General features: G+C 40.9%; 1 protein-coding gene and 1 long non-coding RNA gene across 2 annotated transcripts; one reads left to right on the top strand and one right to left on the bottom strand.

The window, feature by feature from the left end:
- Window positions 1–776: 776 nt before the first annotated feature.
- Window positions 777–19,339, bottom strand: mcm3ap (minichromosome maintenance complex component 3 associated protein). Its single transcript, XM_058047011.1, has 27 exons — window positions 17,477–19,339; window positions 17,156–17,403; window positions 15,889–15,970; window positions 15,651–15,795; window positions 13,960–14,153; window positions 13,750–13,889; window positions 12,314–12,511; window positions 11,898–12,166; window positions 11,664–11,826; window positions 10,360–10,517; window positions 9,984–10,204; window positions 9,286–9,524; window positions 9,107–9,207; window positions 8,897–9,028; window positions 7,189–7,341; window positions 6,927–7,124; window positions 6,795–6,863; window positions 6,580–6,714; window positions 5,948–6,101; window positions 5,614–5,860; window positions 3,665–3,762; window positions 3,185–3,575; window positions 2,817–3,113; window positions 2,617–2,743; window positions 1,341–1,526; window positions 1,111–1,261; window positions 777–1,024 (listed from the first exon to the last, which is right to left on the bottom strand). The coding sequence occupies exons 1-27, from the start codon at window positions 18,918–18,920 to the stop codon at window positions 860–862; spliced, it is 6,105 nt and encodes a 2,034-aa protein (XP_057902994.1). The 5' UTR covers window positions 18,921–19,339; the 3' UTR covers window positions 777–859.
- LOC131101685 (uncharacterized) lies at window positions 5,903–11,176 on the top strand. Its single transcript, XR_009119267.1, has 4 exons — window positions 5,903–6,127; window positions 8,947–9,054; window positions 9,253–9,538; window positions 10,328–11,176. It is a non-coding gene; the product is annotated as an uncharacterized LOC131101685 (long non-coding RNA).
- Window positions 19,340–19,462: the final 123 nt, after the last annotated feature.

Raw genomic sequence — 19,462 nt, 5'->3', positions numbered from 1 at the left:
CGCGCCACATTTCACAGCCGGTAATGGTAGCAATGCTAACGTTTGAAATTGTTGTTGCTACTATAAATTCATTACATTACAATTTGATAATCTGTACAGCAACAAATGTAGATAAGCAAAGAAGTTATATTCATGAAGAAAACTGAGACACGTTCTGGTATGTATTATTCTAACACTGGCCACTAGGTATCAGTAATGCTAACATTGATGAGACAGCACTAGCTTGTCAACTATAATAGGTAATAGGAGTACAAAACGTCAATTGAATTAGTAACGACATTTATCATAAATGTAATTAGTTAACAGGGAAAGTAATTATTATAAAGTTACTTTATTAAAAAACTTTAAAATATGTGCTATGTGTTTGTTGATATTTAAGCATCCTGTAAAAGTGCGTCATAGAATGTGTTTCCTGTTGATGTTTGGACTTCCGATCTCCATAAATGCAGCCCGCTTGTGATTGGTGTAAAATAAGGAAGTGGACGCTCCTTTCACGTGCCGCATTTCACAGCCGGTAATGGTAGCAATGATAACGTTTGAAATTGTTGTTGCTATTATAAATACGATTGTTAAATATGCAGTTAGTTTAGTTTGGGCGGGATAGAATCACTTAGGTTCTTTGTTATCAACTGTTAAATAAGCTTATGAGTCTGAGCTGTTTGTTTCAAGTGAAAAGTCTTATAATTGTGTCGTGTTTGTAGATAGTGGAAAATATTCAATTCCTAACACAGTACAAGTAGTGGACATGTTGGCTTATTCACAGACATTAATTAGTGTAGGTTTCTTCCATTATTTTATTGCTTTTTCAAAAACTATAAAACTCTTAAGACAAGTCATAAAAATAAATGAAGTCACTCGTTCAGTCTTCAACGATGCTCATCATAGCGCTCAGTTTCAGTTTGCAGGCCAACTCTTCTTCTTGGCTCGCTACAATCTGCTGCTGAAGACGCTTGAGCTGCTCCGTCAGGGATGACGAAGCGTTTCTCTTTGCCCACTCGTCCTTCTCCGCTGGCACAGAAGCTTCCTGGAATCATATTTACTCTATTTTTATTGCTTTTTCATCATATTTCTGCACCAAACGGCCCTGAATGTAGCATGACGATATGATACCTTTGTGAAAATGGCGTCTTGATGCTTAGCTGGGTGTGTTTGCTTTAGAAGTGTTGGCACGGAGAGCAAGATGGAGGATGGAAGGAGAAGAGGTGTGGACCAGTCGTCTAAGGAATCGCCGTTTAGCCATTGTTGAAGCTGCTGTGTACTCCTGGTGGGGGTTAAAAAAAAAAAGAAGACATAGTGACGTATATGTCACATGACAGCAAGTATCCTATATATTTCTTTACCTTTCGCTTTCGGCTTTCTCCTGCTCTAACGTCTGCAGCACTTTATGGGTCAGGGCTTCTACTCTAGTGGGCGTATGAGAGGCAACCAGTGGTGCTGTCTGGGACTCCAGTGGCTCCACCAGACTGGTGAGCAATCTCTGTCTGAACGGGAAGCTGCCGGGCGTGGCACAGGCAGCTGGACTTGTCCTGGGGGGGAACATTAAGATCAGTACACTGGTTCCAGTATGACAGATTATTATGTTGTATGAGGGTATCACCTGTATTAGAAAGTGCATGTGAGGTGGTGGTTGGGTTTTAGTGGCACCTAGTGGCCGCAATAATTAATTGCATTGAAAAATAAAAGAGTGCACTTTGATAATTTGTACAGCAACAAATGTAGATAAGATAAGAAGTTATATTCATGAAAAAAACTGCATGTCAGCGTTGTGATTTTTTGGGGGGGGGGGAATTGTATTTATAGTTTAATTTTTATTCTGAAATAATCTTTGAAAATTTTCTTCTTTATTTCCAGAATATTTTTGACTTTATCCCAAAATCTAATAATAATCTTTGAAAATTTTCTTCTTTATTTCCAGAATATTTTGGACTTTATCCCATAATCTAATAATAATCTTTGTAAATTTTCTTCTTTATTTCCAGAATATTTTTTGACTTTATCCCATAATCTAATTTCCCCCAAACATTTTTACTTAAAAATATATTTAAAATATCCTTAACATTTCAGCTTTACACCACTAAAATGACCGAATTATTTTTCCTTATAAAATTATGAATTTGTTCTAGGAAATTTTTTTTTTTTGTTAGAATACAACTTTTTGCTCTTCATATTTTGACTTTGTCATAAAATAACTTTTCACCCAACCCAATTTTTTCATTTTTTTCCCAACCTTTAATTTTTTTTTCCTCACAATATCACAACTTAAAAAAAAATATATATATTTTTTATTATTATTATTTATTTTTATTTTATTTTTAATATATATATATTTAATATTATATATATGTATTATGACTTAATTGTTTTTGTTATTTAAATGTTATGCTACCAAAGTGACATTTCATATTTTATAATATTAATATAATTTTATTTCTAATTAATATAACATTACTCGTAATATTGTTGTTTTCATAAAATTTTAACCTTTTATTACTTTATTCATGTAAAGTTACTGCTGATTTTTTTTCCATTTTTGCAGTTGCAGTACTTTCTAATACGCTTCTGTCTTGGAGACGACGTGTCTGTAAGTAATGTGCAAATTTTTGCAACATTGTGTACCTTTTGTCATGATGTTTGTCCCGGGGAGTCAGCCTGACGGCCTTCATCCAGTCTTCAGGTGGCTGGAAGCCCTTTAGCGACTCGCTGAGATAGTAAACCAGAATCTCCCCATCGTCCGTCAGAGCGTCTTGAATCAACACAAGCATGTTAAGATGGAATAATATGATGGAATAATAATAATAATAATAAGTGGAACAAACCTTCACAGACGGGGGGTCCGGGGATCTGCCAGTCTTTCAGCTTGTGGTCAATACAGATGAACAGCACGTCGACCCAAGGGATCTGATTGTACGCAGGGCACATGGCGGCGTCGTCGTGGTCGTCATCCCAGGTGATGAAGCTCTGCTTGGAAGCGCTTCTTCTTCTGTGGTGCCCTTTTTGCCTGACACGCTCCAGTAGGTTTTCCAGACGGGACATGATGAGCGGCTGGTTGCCGTGCGTCGCCGGGATGTCGGCGGCGTAGGCGCGGATGCCCGAGCACAGCTCTGACCACGTGTCTGGGGAAAAAAAAGAAGAATGGATATCGTGGAAGAACTACATTTCCGGTATCCGCTGTACACGGGTTTACCTGTGGGAGAAAACGGCCTCCACTGCGGCAGCTGCAGGCTGAGGATGGTCCGGCGTAACCAGGCCAGGTGTGGACCGCAGTTCCAGCCCACATGAGGAAGAAACTCTCTGGTGTCGGGGTGGCAGAACTCTCCGGGAGGCCACGAGATGCCGGCGAGCTCCTGGGACGAGACTTTGTCCGCAATGTGGCGGATGACGGCGTTGTACAGCTCGACGACGGGAGACGGATCCTGGGGAGGGAGCCCGGCGGCGGCCCACTCCTGGCAGAGGGCGGAAACCCTGCGACTGAACTCCTGAGTCAAGGTGACCTCTACGAGATGCATCAGGGTCTGGCAGGTGAGCGGGACGGATGGCGGTGCACGGGACAGCAGCCAACGTATAGCACAGTTTAGCTAAAAAAAAAAACAAAAAGAATGAATGTTCAAATGTTGTCCGGAACATCATCAGAACACACACACACACACACACACACACACGTTACCTGTTTGGATCCCTGCGCGTCATTGGTGGTTTCGGGTATGAACAGCAATGTGTATTGGGATATGAAGCCATCCTTCACAAGGGTAGGCAGCATCAGTTCTGTTGGTTGCAAGCAGAAGAGGACAAGTTTAGTTCCTCAGTAACCACTCATTAGTAACTACTCAATGTGCCTCATTCATTAGCTACTCAGTAACTACTCTAATTGTATGTGCCTTAGTTCCTCAGTAACCACTTATTAGTAACTACTCTAAATGTGCCTCATTCATTAGCTACTCAGTAACTACTCTAAATGAATGTGCCGTGGTTCCACAGTAACCACTCCACTCATTAGTTCCTCAGTAACTACGCTAAAGTTATGTGCCTTAGTTCCACAGTAAGTACTCTACTCATTAGTTCCTTGGTCACTACTTGTATGTGCCTTAGTTCCTCAGTAACCACTCATTGTAACTACTAAATGTGCCTCATTCATTAGCTACTCAGTAACTACTCTAATTGTATGTGCCTTAGTCCCACAGTAAGTACTCTACTCATTAGTTCCTTGGTCACTACTCTAATTGTATGTGCCTTCGTTCCTCAGTAACCACTCATTGTAACTACTAAATGTGCCTCATTCATTAGCTACTCAGTAACTACTCGAATTGTATGTGCCTTAGTTCATCAGTAACCACTCATTAGTAACTACTCTAAATGTGCCTCATTCATTAGATCTCAGTAACTACTCGAAATGATTGTGCCTTGGTTCCACAGTAACCAGTCCACTCATTAGTTCATCAGCAACTACTCTGAAGCCATGTGCCTTAGTTCCACAGTAAGTACTCTACCTATTAGTTCCTTGGTCACTACTCTAATTGTATGTGCTTTAGTTCCTCAGTAGCCCATCATTAGTAACTACTAAATGTGCCTCATTCATTAGCTACTCAGTAACTACTCGAAATGATTGTGCCTTGGTTCCACAGTAACCAGTCCACTCATTAGTTCATCAGCAACTACTCTAAAGCCATGTGCCTTAGTTCCACAGTAAGCACTCTAGTCATTCGTTCCACAGTAAGTACTCTACTCATTAGTTCCTTAGTAACTACTCTAAAGTTCTGTGCCTTAGTTCCACAGTAAGTACTCTACTCATTAGTTCCTTGGTCACTACTCTAATTGTATGTGCCTTAGTTCCTCAGTAACCACTCATTAGTAACTACTCTAAATGCGCCTCATTCATTAGCTCTCAGTAACTACTCAAAATGAATGTGCCTTGGTTCCACAGTAACCAGTCCACTCATTACTTCACCAGTAACTACTCTAAAGTCATGTGTGGTGCTTCCACAGTAAGTACTCTACTCATCAGTTCCTTGGTCACTACTCTAATTGTATGTGCTTTAGTTCCTCAGTAACCACTCATTAGTATCTGCTAAATGTGCCTCATTCATTACCTACTCAGTAACTACTCTTAATTGTATGTGCCTTAGTCCCTCAGTAACCACGCATTAGTAACTACTCTAAATGTGCCCTATTCATTAGCGCTCAGTAACCACTCTAAATGAATGTGCCTGGTTCCACAGTAACCACTCCACTCAGGAGTTCATCAGTAACTACTCTATGTGACTGTTATGTGACTTCCACAGTAAGTACTCTACTCATTAGTTCCTTTGTCACTACTCTAAATGAATGTGCCTTGGGATCCCACAGTAACCACTCTACTCAGTTCCTCTGTAACTACTCTAAATTTATGTGTTAGTCATTAGGTAATTTCTTCAGGAGTTCCTCAGTAACTACTCTAAATTGGCGTGCCTTGGTTCCTCAGTAACTACTCAGTTCCTCTGTAACTACTCTAGATTTATGTGTGTTAAGTGTTTAGCTAACATTAGCTTTTTTTGAAAAACCGTGATTGAGTGAAGCTACAATATTTGTGCAAAGTGGTGAGATATTATTTGATAGCAGATCATTTTGGGAATAATTTACCTTCTTCAAGCGTCTCAGCGTTGCAAGTGCCAGGCACCAGAATAACCAGAGGCAGCGGACAGTGCCAGGCGCTGGCTTGCTGCAGCTGCTTGAGCTGAAGCAAAGCCGACAGCATGGTGACGTCCCGCTGGGGGGGCTCCGAGGCGCTTGTTGTGGGAAGCAACATGACGAGCGCCGCCGTCCCTTGCAGCTCCAAGCACTCCTCCATTTCAGTCAAGCCGTCTTCACTCAGGGGACCTCTCGACACCTGGAAAATGGAGACGCGAAAATGACAGGCATGCCCATAAAACATCCAGTCGTCTAACTCTATTTCTACATTTGTCGGAGTACAAACCTTGACGCTGACGTGAACTTTATGGTTGCGCTGCATGTGCTCCTTGAAGGTGTCGGATAGGAAGAGGGTCTGCAGTGTACCGTCCTGTTGTTCCTCCACGACCTTTGACCCCTGACCCCCACCAAGCTTCACTTGCAGCCAGTCTGACAGGATCCTTCAAAGAAACATTTTCCCCTTCAGGTATTTATACAAGACATTAATTCATTCATTTTCTACCGCTTGTCCTCACGAGGGTCGCGGGGGTGCTGGAGCCTATCTCAGCTGTCTTTGAGCGAGAGGCGGGGTACACCCTGGACTGGTGGCCAGCCAATCACAGGGCACATATAGACAAACAACCATTCACACTCACATTCATACCTATGGACAATTTGGAGTCGCTAATTAACCTAGCATGTTTTTTTTTGGAATGTGGGAGGAAACCGGAGTACCCGGAGAAAACCCACGCATGCACGGGGAGAACATGCTAACTCCACACAGAGATAACCGAGGGTGGAATTGAACCCTGATCCCCTAGCTGTGAGGTCTGCGCGCTAACCACTCGACCGCCGAGCAGCACCATACAAGACATATAGTATATAAATAAAAATGGAGGCGAGCAATCGCCACCGGACTGCTGCGCCTGAACTCCTCACCTGTTTGCCGGGTTGGCTACATCCTCATCGTCACTTGGGAGAAGGACAACGGCTTTCCAGAAGATTCTATCGGGCGCGTTGGGGAGATTTTCCGTCACCAGCGTTGGCAGGTCAAGCGGCGCCCACACCAACTCTCTTGAGACATATGTTCAAAATTAATACATAATTGAATATAACTCGTTACAAATGTCATCTCAGATGACATCATGACTTACTCAAGAAGCTGCTGGTAGAAGCGCTGGACTCTAATATGGTGGACTGCTAACTGTCTGCTTTTTAAAACCCTGAAAATAAAGTTTTTTTTTCAATATTGACGGCATTTCATGTGAAAAATCAAGACCGGATACCTGGTGCTGGATAGGGACAGCTTCCCTCCGTTTCCGAGGTTAACCATCCCACACGCAAGATCTTCTATGGACTGCTGTGCCGGAGCGCTGGGAACTAGCGCCTTTAGCTTGAAGCGAGGATCAACGAAACAAGGGGCCGCTGGAAAGCCTCTCATTTGTCTCTTTAGTTGCCGACGTACTGCCACCACGTCACGCCATCTTGTCGGAAGCACAGTTATTCACCAAAAACTACATCTCGCCTCGAGTGGACGTCTTCGCCTACCTTTTGATGTACTTGCGAGCACGCTGGAGCTCAGCCGCCAGGATCTCTTGGACCAGCAGGGCCATGTCTTCTTTTAAAGTCTCCTCAATTAAACCAGCGCAGACCTCTTGGGAACATTTAGCCACGTGCTGTGCTTTCTCATGCTGTGCTCGCCTGAAAAACATCAATATTTCCCAAACAGCCAGATAATGAGATTAATTAATCGTATTAAGACTGACTGAATAACTGCGGAGGCACTCTCCTGGATGGCCTCGTCTAAAACCTCTAACGTGATCTCAAATACGCATATTTAAGCAAATTGTACATATAAACTTGGCAAAATAAAATGAAGTTAAATACTAAAATAGGGCTGCACGGTGGACAAGTGGTTAGCGCGCAGGCCTCACAGCTAGGAGACCAGGGTTCAATTCCACCCTCGGCCATCTCTGTGTGGAGTTCTCTCTGGGGTTTTTTTCCGGGTACTCCGGTTTCCTACCACATTCCAAAAACATGCTAGGTTAATTAGCGACTCCACAATGCTAACATGCTAATGTTAACAATAGCATGTTAGCATTGTAGCATTTTTGCCATTTTCATAGGCAGACACTATTATGCGGCTGCACGGCGACCTAGTGGTTAGCGCACAGGCCACACAGTTAGGAGACTCGAGTTTGATTCCACCCTCTGGCATCTCCGGTTTCCTCCCACGTTCCAAAAACATGCTAGGTTAATTAGCGACTCCAAATTCATCCATAGGTATGAATGTGAGTGTGAATGGTTGTTTGTCTATATGTGCCCTGTGATTGGCTGGCCACCAGTCCAGGATGTACCTGTAGCATTCTATCAGTTTTCATGGGTAGACGCTTGATATGAACACTTAGCACTATCATGGTAGGTGTTAACATGTCAACATTAGCATGTTAGCATTGTAACATTTTTGCCATTTTCATAGGTAGACACTATTATGCGGCTGCACGGCAAACTAGTGGTTAGCGCACAGGCCACACAGCTAGGAGACTCGAGTTTGATTCCACCCTCTGGCATCTCCGGTTTCCTCCCACGTTCCAAAAACACGCTAGGCTAATTAGCGACTCCAAATTGTCCATAGGTATGAATGTGAGTGTGAATGGTTGTTTGTCTATACGTGCCCTGTGATTGGCTGGCCACCAGTCCAGGGTGTACCTGTAGCATTTTTATCCGTTTTCATGGGTAGACACTTGATATGAACACTTAGCACTATCATGGTAGGTGTTAACATGTTAACATTAGCATGTTAGCATTTTTGCCATTTTCATAGGTAGACACTATTATGCGGCTGCACGGCGACCTAGTGGTTAGCACACAGGCCACACAGCTAGGAGACTCGAGTTTGATTCCACCCTCTGGCATCTTAACAGAAAATGAAAGTAAAAAAAGGAACTCCCAATGCTAACACGTGTGAGTCTATTACATGTTATATGTCTTATTCTCTTTTATTATGTCTTATATTGGATAATAGGAGTGTAGAGATGACTATAGGGGTGTTATTTCAGCCCAGGGAGCTCTAATAATGTTAAAAATGTATTTTGAAGGACATTACAGCTTTTTTATGAAAGTCATTTTGAATCATTTGGCTTCCAATCAGATCCGATTTTTAAAAAAATAATAATTTTGCCTGTTCCACCCTGGAAAAATAACGAAATACATAAAAAAAAAGAATAAGACATTCAAGCCGATGTAAACGTCTGACCTCGCTTCCTCAATCTTGCGTTTCTCTTCGGCCACTCGCTCCTGTTCCAGACGGAGCTCGGAAGACGACAACTCCTGCAGCATCCCTACGAGAACTTCGGTCAGCAGCGACTCCGACTGGACGCTGCTCTCACTGCAGCATCGAAAGATAAATAAAAGGTCGGTTTTACTCTGAACACGCTTTTGGCGTTAACCGTTCATGTGAACCTACCTTAGAGCTGTTGTGACATAACCGGCGCCGTCCGCGGCGACCTCCCTGGTAGCGGTCACGATTATTTCCTCAATCAAAGACTCCACTTCGGCTATAATATCCTGGGTGATGCAAACATTTAGCAATTACATCAAATGTGTTTGCAGGAAGTATGTAACACAAAAGTATAAGAGCAAGACCTCGTCGTTGAAGACTGGCTGGGGTTTTGGCGGAGGTGATGGTGCTTTCACTTGCGGTGGTGAAAGAGGCTGGAAGAGCTGCTGGGCATCTGCAAGGGGAGACAAACTGCGGAAGGAATCTTCCGTCTTATCCGGGACAGCCTCTTGCGGACCCAAAGCATCTGCAGGTCTGGGCGGCGAGGGCTGGGTCTGCAGTTCAACACTGGGCGGGGTCTTTACCTCCACTCTGGTAGCAATGGCTAGGAAAAGAACGGTAATTACTCATATTGGTACATGTTTTATATTTGTTAGATATACCTTTTGAGTGTTAAGTTGCAGTGTGATGAGTTTTGGTTGGAACCAACTCTTAACCCTTAGATGCTAAAAGGTTCATTACTCATATTGGTACATGTTTGTATATTTGTTAGATATACCTTTTGAGTGTTAAGTTGCAGTGTGATGAGTTTTGGTTGGAACCAACTCTTAACCCTTAGATGCTAAAAGGTTAATTACTCATATTGGTACATGTTTGTATATTTGTTAGATATACCTTTTGAGTGTTAGGTTGCAGTGTGATGAGTTTTGGTTGGAACCAACTCTTAACCCTTCGATGCTAAAAGGTTCATTACTCATATTGGTACATGTTTGTATATTTGTTAGATATACCTTTTGAGTGTTAGGTTGCAGTGTGATGAGTTGGAACTGCTCCCACATCATACCTTTAAACGGATCCAGCACAGGCTCAGCCATCGGGACCTCTCCTCTGAACTTGTTCTGGGAGTCAAAGCTACAGACGGGTACGTGCTGAGGAGGCTTGGGGAGGACGCCCCCATTCACAACCTCTCCGATCAGGGTTGTTTTTTTAGCCAGAATGATCTCAGACTTCTTCTGGGACAGCAATTCCGGCTCCTGATAGGCTATCCGATTCAGATCAACCAAACTGTCAACAAAATGTTGAGTCAGTGAAGTGCACAGTCGTATATTTCAGGATCTATTATTAATTCGCCTAAGTAGAACCTTGTCAGTTTTGACCACAATATTATGTTCTTTTAATGTTTTCAAGTACACAATGACATGGCTAGTTGAAAGACTCACCCATCGCTGACGTTGAGGCTGTACTGCTGGATAAAGTCGGTCGCTTCTGCGGCACTACGGAACATTAACATCCGAACAACATCTTCCACTGGAAAAGCAGTCGAGCGCGGACCCACGGTGTGGGCGATGTTCAGGATCTTTAATGCTTTTGCTCTGACCTGCACACACACATTCAGAAAAATCACATAATAATATTCATTCATTCATTCTCTACCGCTTATCTTTACAAGCGTCGTGGGGGTCGTCTTCAGGCGAGAGGCTGGGTACACCCTGGACTGGCTGGGCAGCCAATCACAGGGCACATACAGACAAACAACCATTCACACTCACATTCATACCTATGGACAATTTGGAGTCGCCAATTAACCTAGCATGTTTTTGGAATGTGGGAGGAAACCCGGAGTACCTGGGAAAAAAACCCACACATGCACGGGGAGAACATGCAAACTCCACACAGAGATGGCTGAGGATGGAATTGATCTCGGGTCTCCGAGCTGTGAGGCCTGCGTGCTAACCACTCATACTCCATGCAGCCAACATAATAATAATAATATATTAAAAATAGGTAATGGCCACAAGAGTAGCCTGTGTAGTTGTGATTATATTTATTTGGATTATTATGTTGTTATTATTATTATTATTATTATCGTGCATGTTGTGAGATCATCTAGTGACCAGTGTAGAATACTTCATGTCATCATGTCCGATGAACACTCATGTAATGTTTTCCCACAATGCATTGCGTCTGACCAAGGCATTAATTGGTGAACTGCAATGACATCAGCCTCCCTCTGGTGGGCAGCACTGCAGCGCCATCAACATTTTCTATACTGCGTGTCCTCTAATGAAATGCTTTGCTCAAATGAAATGCATTGTGGGAAAACCTCAAAAAGGTTCATTACTCATATTGGTACATGTTTGTATATTTGGTAGATATACCTTTTGAGTGTTAAGTTGCAGTGTGATGAATTTATTGTTCTGACATGAGATGACACCATGAGTCAGGCCTCCTGTTTCTCGTAGCTCATGATTGGCTACTGTCAAACAAAACACTGCCTGGTCCTCATGGACTGGTGCGTGCCACAATATGCCATTTTGAGTGTTAAGTTGCAGTGTGATGAATTTAATGTTCTGACATGAGATGACACCACGAGTCAGACCTCCTGTTTCTTGTAGCTCTCGTAGAGCCGCCTGGTCCTTACGGACTGGCGCGTGCCACGATACGCCATTTTGTAAATATGGACACGTGCCAATATCAAACATCTCTAATGTTAAATGACTATGATAAAGACTTTCTTACTGACCTGATTGAAATATCTGTGGAGCAGGCAACTGGCCAGGTAGGACCCTTTCTTCACCAGCTTGAAGAAACGCACAAAGTTGTTGCTGTTGAGTGCGGCGAACGCCTGCACCGCAAAATGCACCTCTGAAGAGTTGCGGACTTCATCACGGAATTGTTGGACCTGACTGCACAGGCAAGATGGAAGGAAGTAGTTTAAAAAAAAAAAAGTCTCAAGAAAATCAGATTCTGAACTGACCGCAGGATATCGCCGTCGTTGAGCTTCAGCAGGACGCTGTACTGGCGGAACTCCGCCTCGCCGGGGCAGTAGATATGACGGTCTTTCAGGTCCTCGTACATTTCTTTCAGGCTCTGCAGGCACTTTGTCAGGTTCTCGTTGTTGATCTTGGAGTCGAAGACCGACATGGGTTCTTCGCAGAGGTGGTGAGCGCAATGGAGATGGAAGCGAGTACACTTCTCGATGAGGGAGACCGTATGTGGGCAGCACAGACGCTGCTGCGTGATGTCCTGTTGAAGAGAGGGAAAACCGGTCCAGTTGTGAGGTGAGTGCCTCTGGTCTGATTTCACTCAGAACCCTAATTTCCTATCCCTTCGGGGGGGTAAAAACAATTGTTCATCACCAACATTTGATTCATTGATCTGAATTATTCCTACCTTCCGGATGCCACGGGTCCTGTTCCAGACAAAATCATACCAGTCCCGCAAGCTGTCATGACCCTGGTCCATGACATTGGTGACCAGATAGTCCATGGTCATGCTGAGCACCGACAGGGGGCGTAGTTCATGGGGAAGGGGCTCCTCCTGGTCCGCCGATGAACGACTGTACTCTTTGATGGCTGCTTCGTGATCCACCTGCATGCCAAATTCGTAATGGTAATGGTTTTATTTCATTTGAACATGCATCAGATTACAATTGAGTGCATCCCATAATCAGTTCACAGTTCCACATGTCCAACTGTTACATTTGTTCACTTCCTGCTTTCCTAATATAATTTGGGTTTTTTTGTTGTTTGAATTTGTATTTTTATCCTAATATATTTAATTTTATTTAATTTTTATTTATTAAATTTAAATGTAAGTTTTTATCCTAATATATTAAATTTAATTTTAATTTATTAAATTTAACTGCCAAGTAATTTATTAAATTTCATTTATTAAATTTTTACTTTAATGTATTAAAATTAGCTGTCAAGTAATTTATTACATTTAATTTATTAGTTTTTATTTTAATGTATTAAATTTAACTGTCAAGTAATTTATTACATTTAATTTATTAAATTTAACTGTCGAGTAATTTATTAAATTTACTTTATAAAATTTTTATTTTAATTTATTAAATTTAACTGTCAAGTAATTTATTAAATTTAATTTATTACATTTTAATTTATTAAATTTAATTGCCAAGTAATGTATTAAATTTCATTTATTAAATTTTTACTTTAATGTATTAAAATTAACTGTCAAGTAATTTATTAAATTTATTAGTTTTTATTTTAATTTATTAAATTTAACTGTCAAGTAATTTATTACATTTATTAAATTTAACTGTCGAGTAATTTATTAAATTTACTTTATTAAATGTTTATTTTAATTTATTAAATTTAACTGTCAAGTAATTTATTACATTTTATTTATTAAATTTTAATTTATTAAATGTAACTGTCAAGTAATTTATTAAATTTTATTTATTAATTTTTTATTTATTAAATTTAACTGTCAAGTAATTTATTAAATTTTATTTATTAAATTTTTATTTATTAAATTTAACTGTCAAGTAATTTATTAAATTTTAATTTATTAAATTTAACTGTCAAATTTATTAAATTTAATTTATTAAATTTTAATTTAACAAATTAAAATTACAATTTAAATTAATATCAGCAATGTCATTACATCAGCAAGTTGAAGTATTTGTGATTTTAGAAATAAGGAGTTAGTATGTTCTCTGTAGGAATCAACTACAGATGGAATCAAACATTTATATGCCTGTGTACTTTCATTCCATACTGAATTATAACACCGTACTGTTGAACACAAATACAGTTGTCGTTACCACAGTATACTGATATCTCAGAAAAATACTAAATTACCATTTCTGTGTTTGGATGGACTTCATATATGCTCAGCTGGTTCCTCGTTTCCCGCATGTATCGCTCCTTCTCGGGACACATGTCAGGACACGTTCCCACAAACACCTTAGAGAGATCCATGTCCGGACTTTTGGTTCGATCTGGTGTAGAAAAGTCAAGATTTGCACACGATAAGAACAAGCCCCAAGGCGTTGTAGAATGTCGTCGTACCTTGACGCAAAATCTTGTCCCTCTGCTCCAGCAGGCGGTACTTGTCCTCGGATGTCTCGGCCACGAGGCCAATGAGGGGTAGGATAGAGGATGGGACGGGGAACTCGGTGCTCTGCGTTTCCGTGATGTTCTCTTTCAGAGGTTCGGAATCAAACTGGAGAGACCTGACCATGAGCGGCTTCTTCGCAGTTGAGCTGTTAAGACATGATGTAAGACATAAATATTACACTGATGATTTAACTTCATTTTATGGAACCTCTGTTTGTTGTTGTTGTTGTTGTAGGTCACATGGAGGTGCTCAACCAATGAACTCTCTTACAGACTGTTTGAAGGTGAGAGGTGAGGAAATTTGTTCAACTCCCATGTTCCCAAATTCCATAGAATTTAAACATGTATTGTTTTTGGACAGAACTTAATAATTTCCATTTTTACCGTATTTTCCGGACTCTAAGTCGCACTTATTTTCATAGGTTGGCTGTTCCCGCGACTTATAAATGAAAAAACTCTTTGTTACATAAACATTGGACACCTTTTCTGTTCATGTTTATTTTTTGTGTAGCTGAATAAGCATTGTGTTAGCATATCTTACACCTATTCAGCCTGTTCTCTATTCTTTTATTAATGTTAGAACTTGCCTTCCAAGAGGAAGTCTATTTTGGTCAAGTAGCTTGGAAAATAAATTACCCGAAAAAATGCAACTTGTACTCCAGTGCGACTTATGTATGTTTTTTTTTTCAACCTAATTATGCATTTTTTGCCTTGTGCAACTTATGTATGTTTTTTTTTCAACCTAATTATGCATTTTTTGCTTTGTGCGACTTATACTCCAGTGCGACTTATGTATGTTTTTTTTCTACCTAATTATGCATTTTTTGCCTTGTGCGACTTATACTCCAGTGCGACTTATGTATGTTTTTTTCTACCAAATTATGCATTTTTGCCTCGTGCGACTTATACTCCAGTGAGACTTATGTATGTTTTTTTTTTCAACCTAATTATGCATTTTTTTACCTTGTGCAACTTATACTCCAGTGCGACTTATGTATGTTTTTTCTACCTAATTATGCATTTTTTGCCTTGAGCAACTTATACTCCAGTGCGACTTATGTATGTTTTTTTTTCCTACCTAATTATGCATTTTTGGCCTAAATTATGCATTTAGGTAAAAAAACATACATAAGTCACATTGGACACACTGGACTTATACTCCAGTGTGACTTATGTATATTTTTTTACATTGTACATTGGACACACTGGACTTATACTCCAGTGTGACTTATGTATGTTTTTTCTACCTAATTATGCATTTTTTGCCTTGTGCGACTTATACTCCAATGTGACTTATGTATGGGGGTTTTTTTTCAACCTAATTATGCATTTTTTGCCTTGTGCGACTTATACTCCGGAGCGACTTATAGTCCAGAAAATACGGTATATACATAAGTACAGGACCTAGGAGCTTTTTAGCACAGGCGCACATTCAAAAGCACCGATATCGGATAATATGGAAACCATACCAAACTTTAAAAACTACCATATGTCAACAAACTCTTTTCCATTATGTCGAAAACCAATCTGAGTCACCCAATCTGAGGTATCAGTATCGGTTCTGGACCACTGGTCCTCGGACCTCGGATTTTGATACAATGTATCAAATGTACATAGCTATGGATTAAAAATAAATGTATTACTTAAGAGTGAAGGTGCTGCTAGCTGCAGGAGGCCTCAGCACTGGTCTTCTGAGGGGAGAGGAAGCGGACTTGAAACCCGTGTCCTCCTTTGCAATCTCAAGGTCTTCTTTTGCTAATGCGGGTCTGCTGTCTTTGTCCCCTGGACCTAACACACAGGACAAATAGAGACCAGTATGAGGATCATTATAAATCCCTGTATTAGGGATACTTTCAGAAGAAGATGATTCATTGTATTTACTTGATTTCTTTCGCTGCCACAAGAGGAGGAGCTCATGCCGATGCAGGAGTTTTCCTCTTTTCTTTGCCTTTGCTGCAGACGCCTGTGAGAAATTAAAAAAAAATTAAAAAAAAAAAAAAAACTTAAACTATATTAGGAAAGCAGCAGCAGAAAATGAACAAATGAACTGATTATGTGATGCACTCAATTGTAATCTGATGCATGTTCAAATTAAATAAAACCATTACCATTACCAATTAACATAGCATGTTTTTGGAATGTGGGAGGAAATCGGAGTACAAATAAAAATAAATAAAAATAGTAGTAAAAATAAAATTTAAAAAGTTAAAAAATAAAAAAAAAATAAACAAAAAAAAAACAACCCACCCCCCCAAAAAACAACTTAAACTATATTAGGAAAGCAAGAAGTGAACAAATGTATCAGTTACTGATTGTAAAAGTACCAGATGGAGGGGTAGGTTTAATAAGATTTGCTTCTTCCTACTCCTTTTGGACATGTGGAACTGTGAACTGATTATGGGATGCATTCAATTGTAATCTGATGCATGTTCAAATGAAATTAAACCATTACCATTACCAATTAACATAGCATGTTTTTGGAATGTGGGAGGAAACCGGAGTACAAATAAAAACAAATAAAAAAATTAAAATAGAAGTTAAAAATAAAATTACAAAATTTAAAAAGAAAAAAAAAAATTAAACCATAAACACAACCCCTCCCCCCCAAAAAAACTAAAAAATAAGGCATTCAGAAGACGCATTCAAAACCTATAAATAAATAAATACAATAATAAATTAAAAAAAAAAACTTAAACTATATTAGGAAAGCAGGAAGTGAACAAATGTATCAGTTACCGACTGTAAAAGTACCAGATGGAGGGGTAGGATTTAATAAGCTTTGCTTCTTCCTACTCCTTTTGGACATGTGGAACTGTGAACTGATTATAGGATGCATTCAATTGTAATCTGATGCATGTTCAAATGAAATCAAACCATTACCATTACTCTTATTTATGTCTTAAATCTGTTATAATGTCCACTATACTGGGTAATACTAGTGTAGAGATGACTATAGGGGTGTTATTTCATGTCTAGAGGGCTCTAACAATGTTTAATAACGTCTAGTAACGTATTTAGAAGGTTGTAAACAGCTTTTCTAATTTTCCAAAAAAATATACAAGTGACAAAAACAGGCAATATATTTTTGAAAAAACAAAAAAAATTCAAATTCAAATAAATTTTCAAATAAAAATTTGATTTCACTCACATGACTGTCAAAGTGCACGATAGCCAAGTTCTTGGCAAGCCGACAAAACACCTTGCAGACTTTTCCGAAGCGGGAAAAATGCTTCTCTATGATGTTCCTCTTGTTGAGGGCCCGAGGAACGTTCCTGCACTGGATGGCAGTGCAGTTAGTGGGAGACGTCCCACTGAGGCTGTCCACGCTCTCGCTTCGCTCAACAGATCTTAAAGGCGTCGTCGTTTCAGTCGTCACTTCTGAGGGTTTCGGTGACTCTGGAGGAGATGAACGAACGCTTGATTGATCGTACCGTCAACCTCATCATCGTTACGACAAATAACATCTCACCTGACTCGTCAATGTTTTCCAACACCCCCGGGGTTGTGGTTTGCGTCCCGGACGTGGACGCCGTCACGTGTTCGTCGTATATTTGCGGATGATCGCTCGTTTCTTCCTGCGTCTGCGATTTCTTTTGCGGCGTCTCCTTCGCCCCCTGTCTCGCTACGTTGGTTACGTCTTTTCGCAGTCCACTCAACGCTCTGCTGAATAACCCCGCCGCCGGCCCACGAGACCTCATCAGCGGTCTCTTCGGAGGTTGTCTCGGTGAAGAAATTTCTGCGGTTTTATCGTCATCCGCGACAGTTTCTGCTGCGGTATCGGACATCTCCGTTGTTGTGGACTCATCTCTACGTTTCATACCTTTTCGAAACGCTGCAAATACATTTGCTTCACCGTCCTGGGACACTTTATGACCGGAAGTCGAGTCTGTTTTCGATTTAATGTCACCAAACGCTGACGGGTGAAGAATACTCGTTCCTCCGAGAAGTTGCACCATCTGCGGTCGAAGTGCTTTGGATGAGAAGCTGAAAGTTGACACGGTTTGAGGTTGAGTGACGGGTGCGTTGGTGCCGGAACTCGAAGGGGCAGCCGGTTGGGAGAACGTGAACTGCAGCGCGCTGGAAACGGCGGTATAACCGGATGTTGACGCTGGATTGTTTTGCGCCGGAAGCGACGGAGCCGCAGCAGGCTCTGAGAAACTGAATCCCAGGGATCCGGACTTTGCTCCGGAGAAGCCCGGAATGGTGCTGCTTGTCTTCTCTGCGGTGTTGCCGAAAGACGAATTCGGCAGGGAAGTAGTTTGAGGGTTCGTTGGCTCGGGACTAACACTGAATATTGGTTTGAAAAGCGCTTCGTTGGCAGGCTTAAAACTGAATTCAGATCCGAATCTGCTGTTTTGGGTCTGAGTCGTACCAAAGACACTACTGGCGGTACTGGTAGTGGATTGTTGGCCAAATACCGATTGTCCAAAACCCAACGGTTGAGTTTGTCCTAAGAAAGTTGCGGAACCTGAGGACTGATTGGTACTTCCAAAACCTTGTGCTCCAAATCCTGTGCCTTTCTGTCCAAAACCTGACCCCTGACCAAAAACAGACGGCTGTCCAAAACTTTGGTTTGTTCCACTGACTGATCCAAAGCCTGTACCGCCCCCAAATCCCAGCTTGCTGGCACCCACAGAAGGCTGATTAAATACTTGGGTACTACCCGGAAGTGATGATGATTGTGTTGATTGTTGCCCAAAGGAAGAGCTCTGACCAAAAATGCTAGTACCGTGGCTTGATGCTTGTTTCGAGGCGGACGGTAGGCCGAATGCTGATGGTTGAAAAATATTCACATTTTGAGGCACACTACTTGGAGTTTGCTGTCCAAATGCCTGGAACAAAGCAGCATTTCCGGTGTTCGATTCTTGCAAACCTCCACCTTGTGGATTTCCAAACGGGTTAGTTGGATTCATATCGTAAGAATTATCTTTATTCTATCTTTTTAAAAGAACGTACTTATACCCGCGACATAGTCACACAATTAACTTTTGTATCGTTGACAAAAAACTCGAATGAAATAAGTCCGAAACTACTCACAAAGCAGCTAATGCTACAAACACCTCGTCGAGAAGGAGCGATAGTTTATGAACAAAACATCTCGCATTTCCGGTTCCGGTGTGACGATACGTGGATGCTGCGTTCAAGGCTTATGGGTAGTCGGAAATATGTCACTTGGAGCTGACGAGCTCAGACGTCAAATCGTTCCAGTCAGGAAGTAGAAATGAACAAATCGAGGAAAGTGAAATGTGGGAACCATTAATGTGGCGTGGGGAGGCAATATTCCTATTTTTGGGAAAGCGGAATATGGATAACACAGTCACAACATTAACTTTTGTATCGTTGACAAAAAACTCGAATAAAATAAGTCCGAAACTACTCACAAAGCAGGTAATGCTACAAACACCTAGTCGAGAAGAAGCTATAGTTTATGAACATAACATCTCAAAACATTTCC

This window comes from Doryrhamphus excisus, chromosome 14 (genome assembly GCF_030265055.1).
Source record: "Doryrhamphus excisus isolate RoL2022-K1 chromosome 14, RoL_Dexc_1.0, whole genome shotgun sequence".
In the NCBI taxonomy this organism is placed as follows: Eukaryota; Metazoa; Chordata; class Actinopteri; order Syngnathiformes; family Syngnathidae; genus Doryrhamphus; species Doryrhamphus excisus.
Note: the sequence above shows the minus strand (reverse complement) of the source record. Positions and strands in the feature narration are given on the sequence as shown.

Coding starts and splice junctions, on each gene's coding strand:
- mcm3ap (XM_058047011.1), bottom strand. CDS start 18,920: ATGAATCCAACTAACCCGTTTGGAAATCCACAAGGTGGAGGTTTGCAA. Junction 10,518..11,663: donor TCCACAGATATTTCAATCAG/GTCAGTAAGAAA, acceptor GTGTGTGTGCAG/GTCAGAGCAAAAGCATTAAA. Junction 6,715..6,794: donor TTCTACCAGCAGCTTCTTGA/GTAAGTCATGAT, acceptor ATATGTCTCAAG/AGAGTTGGTGTGGGCGCCGC.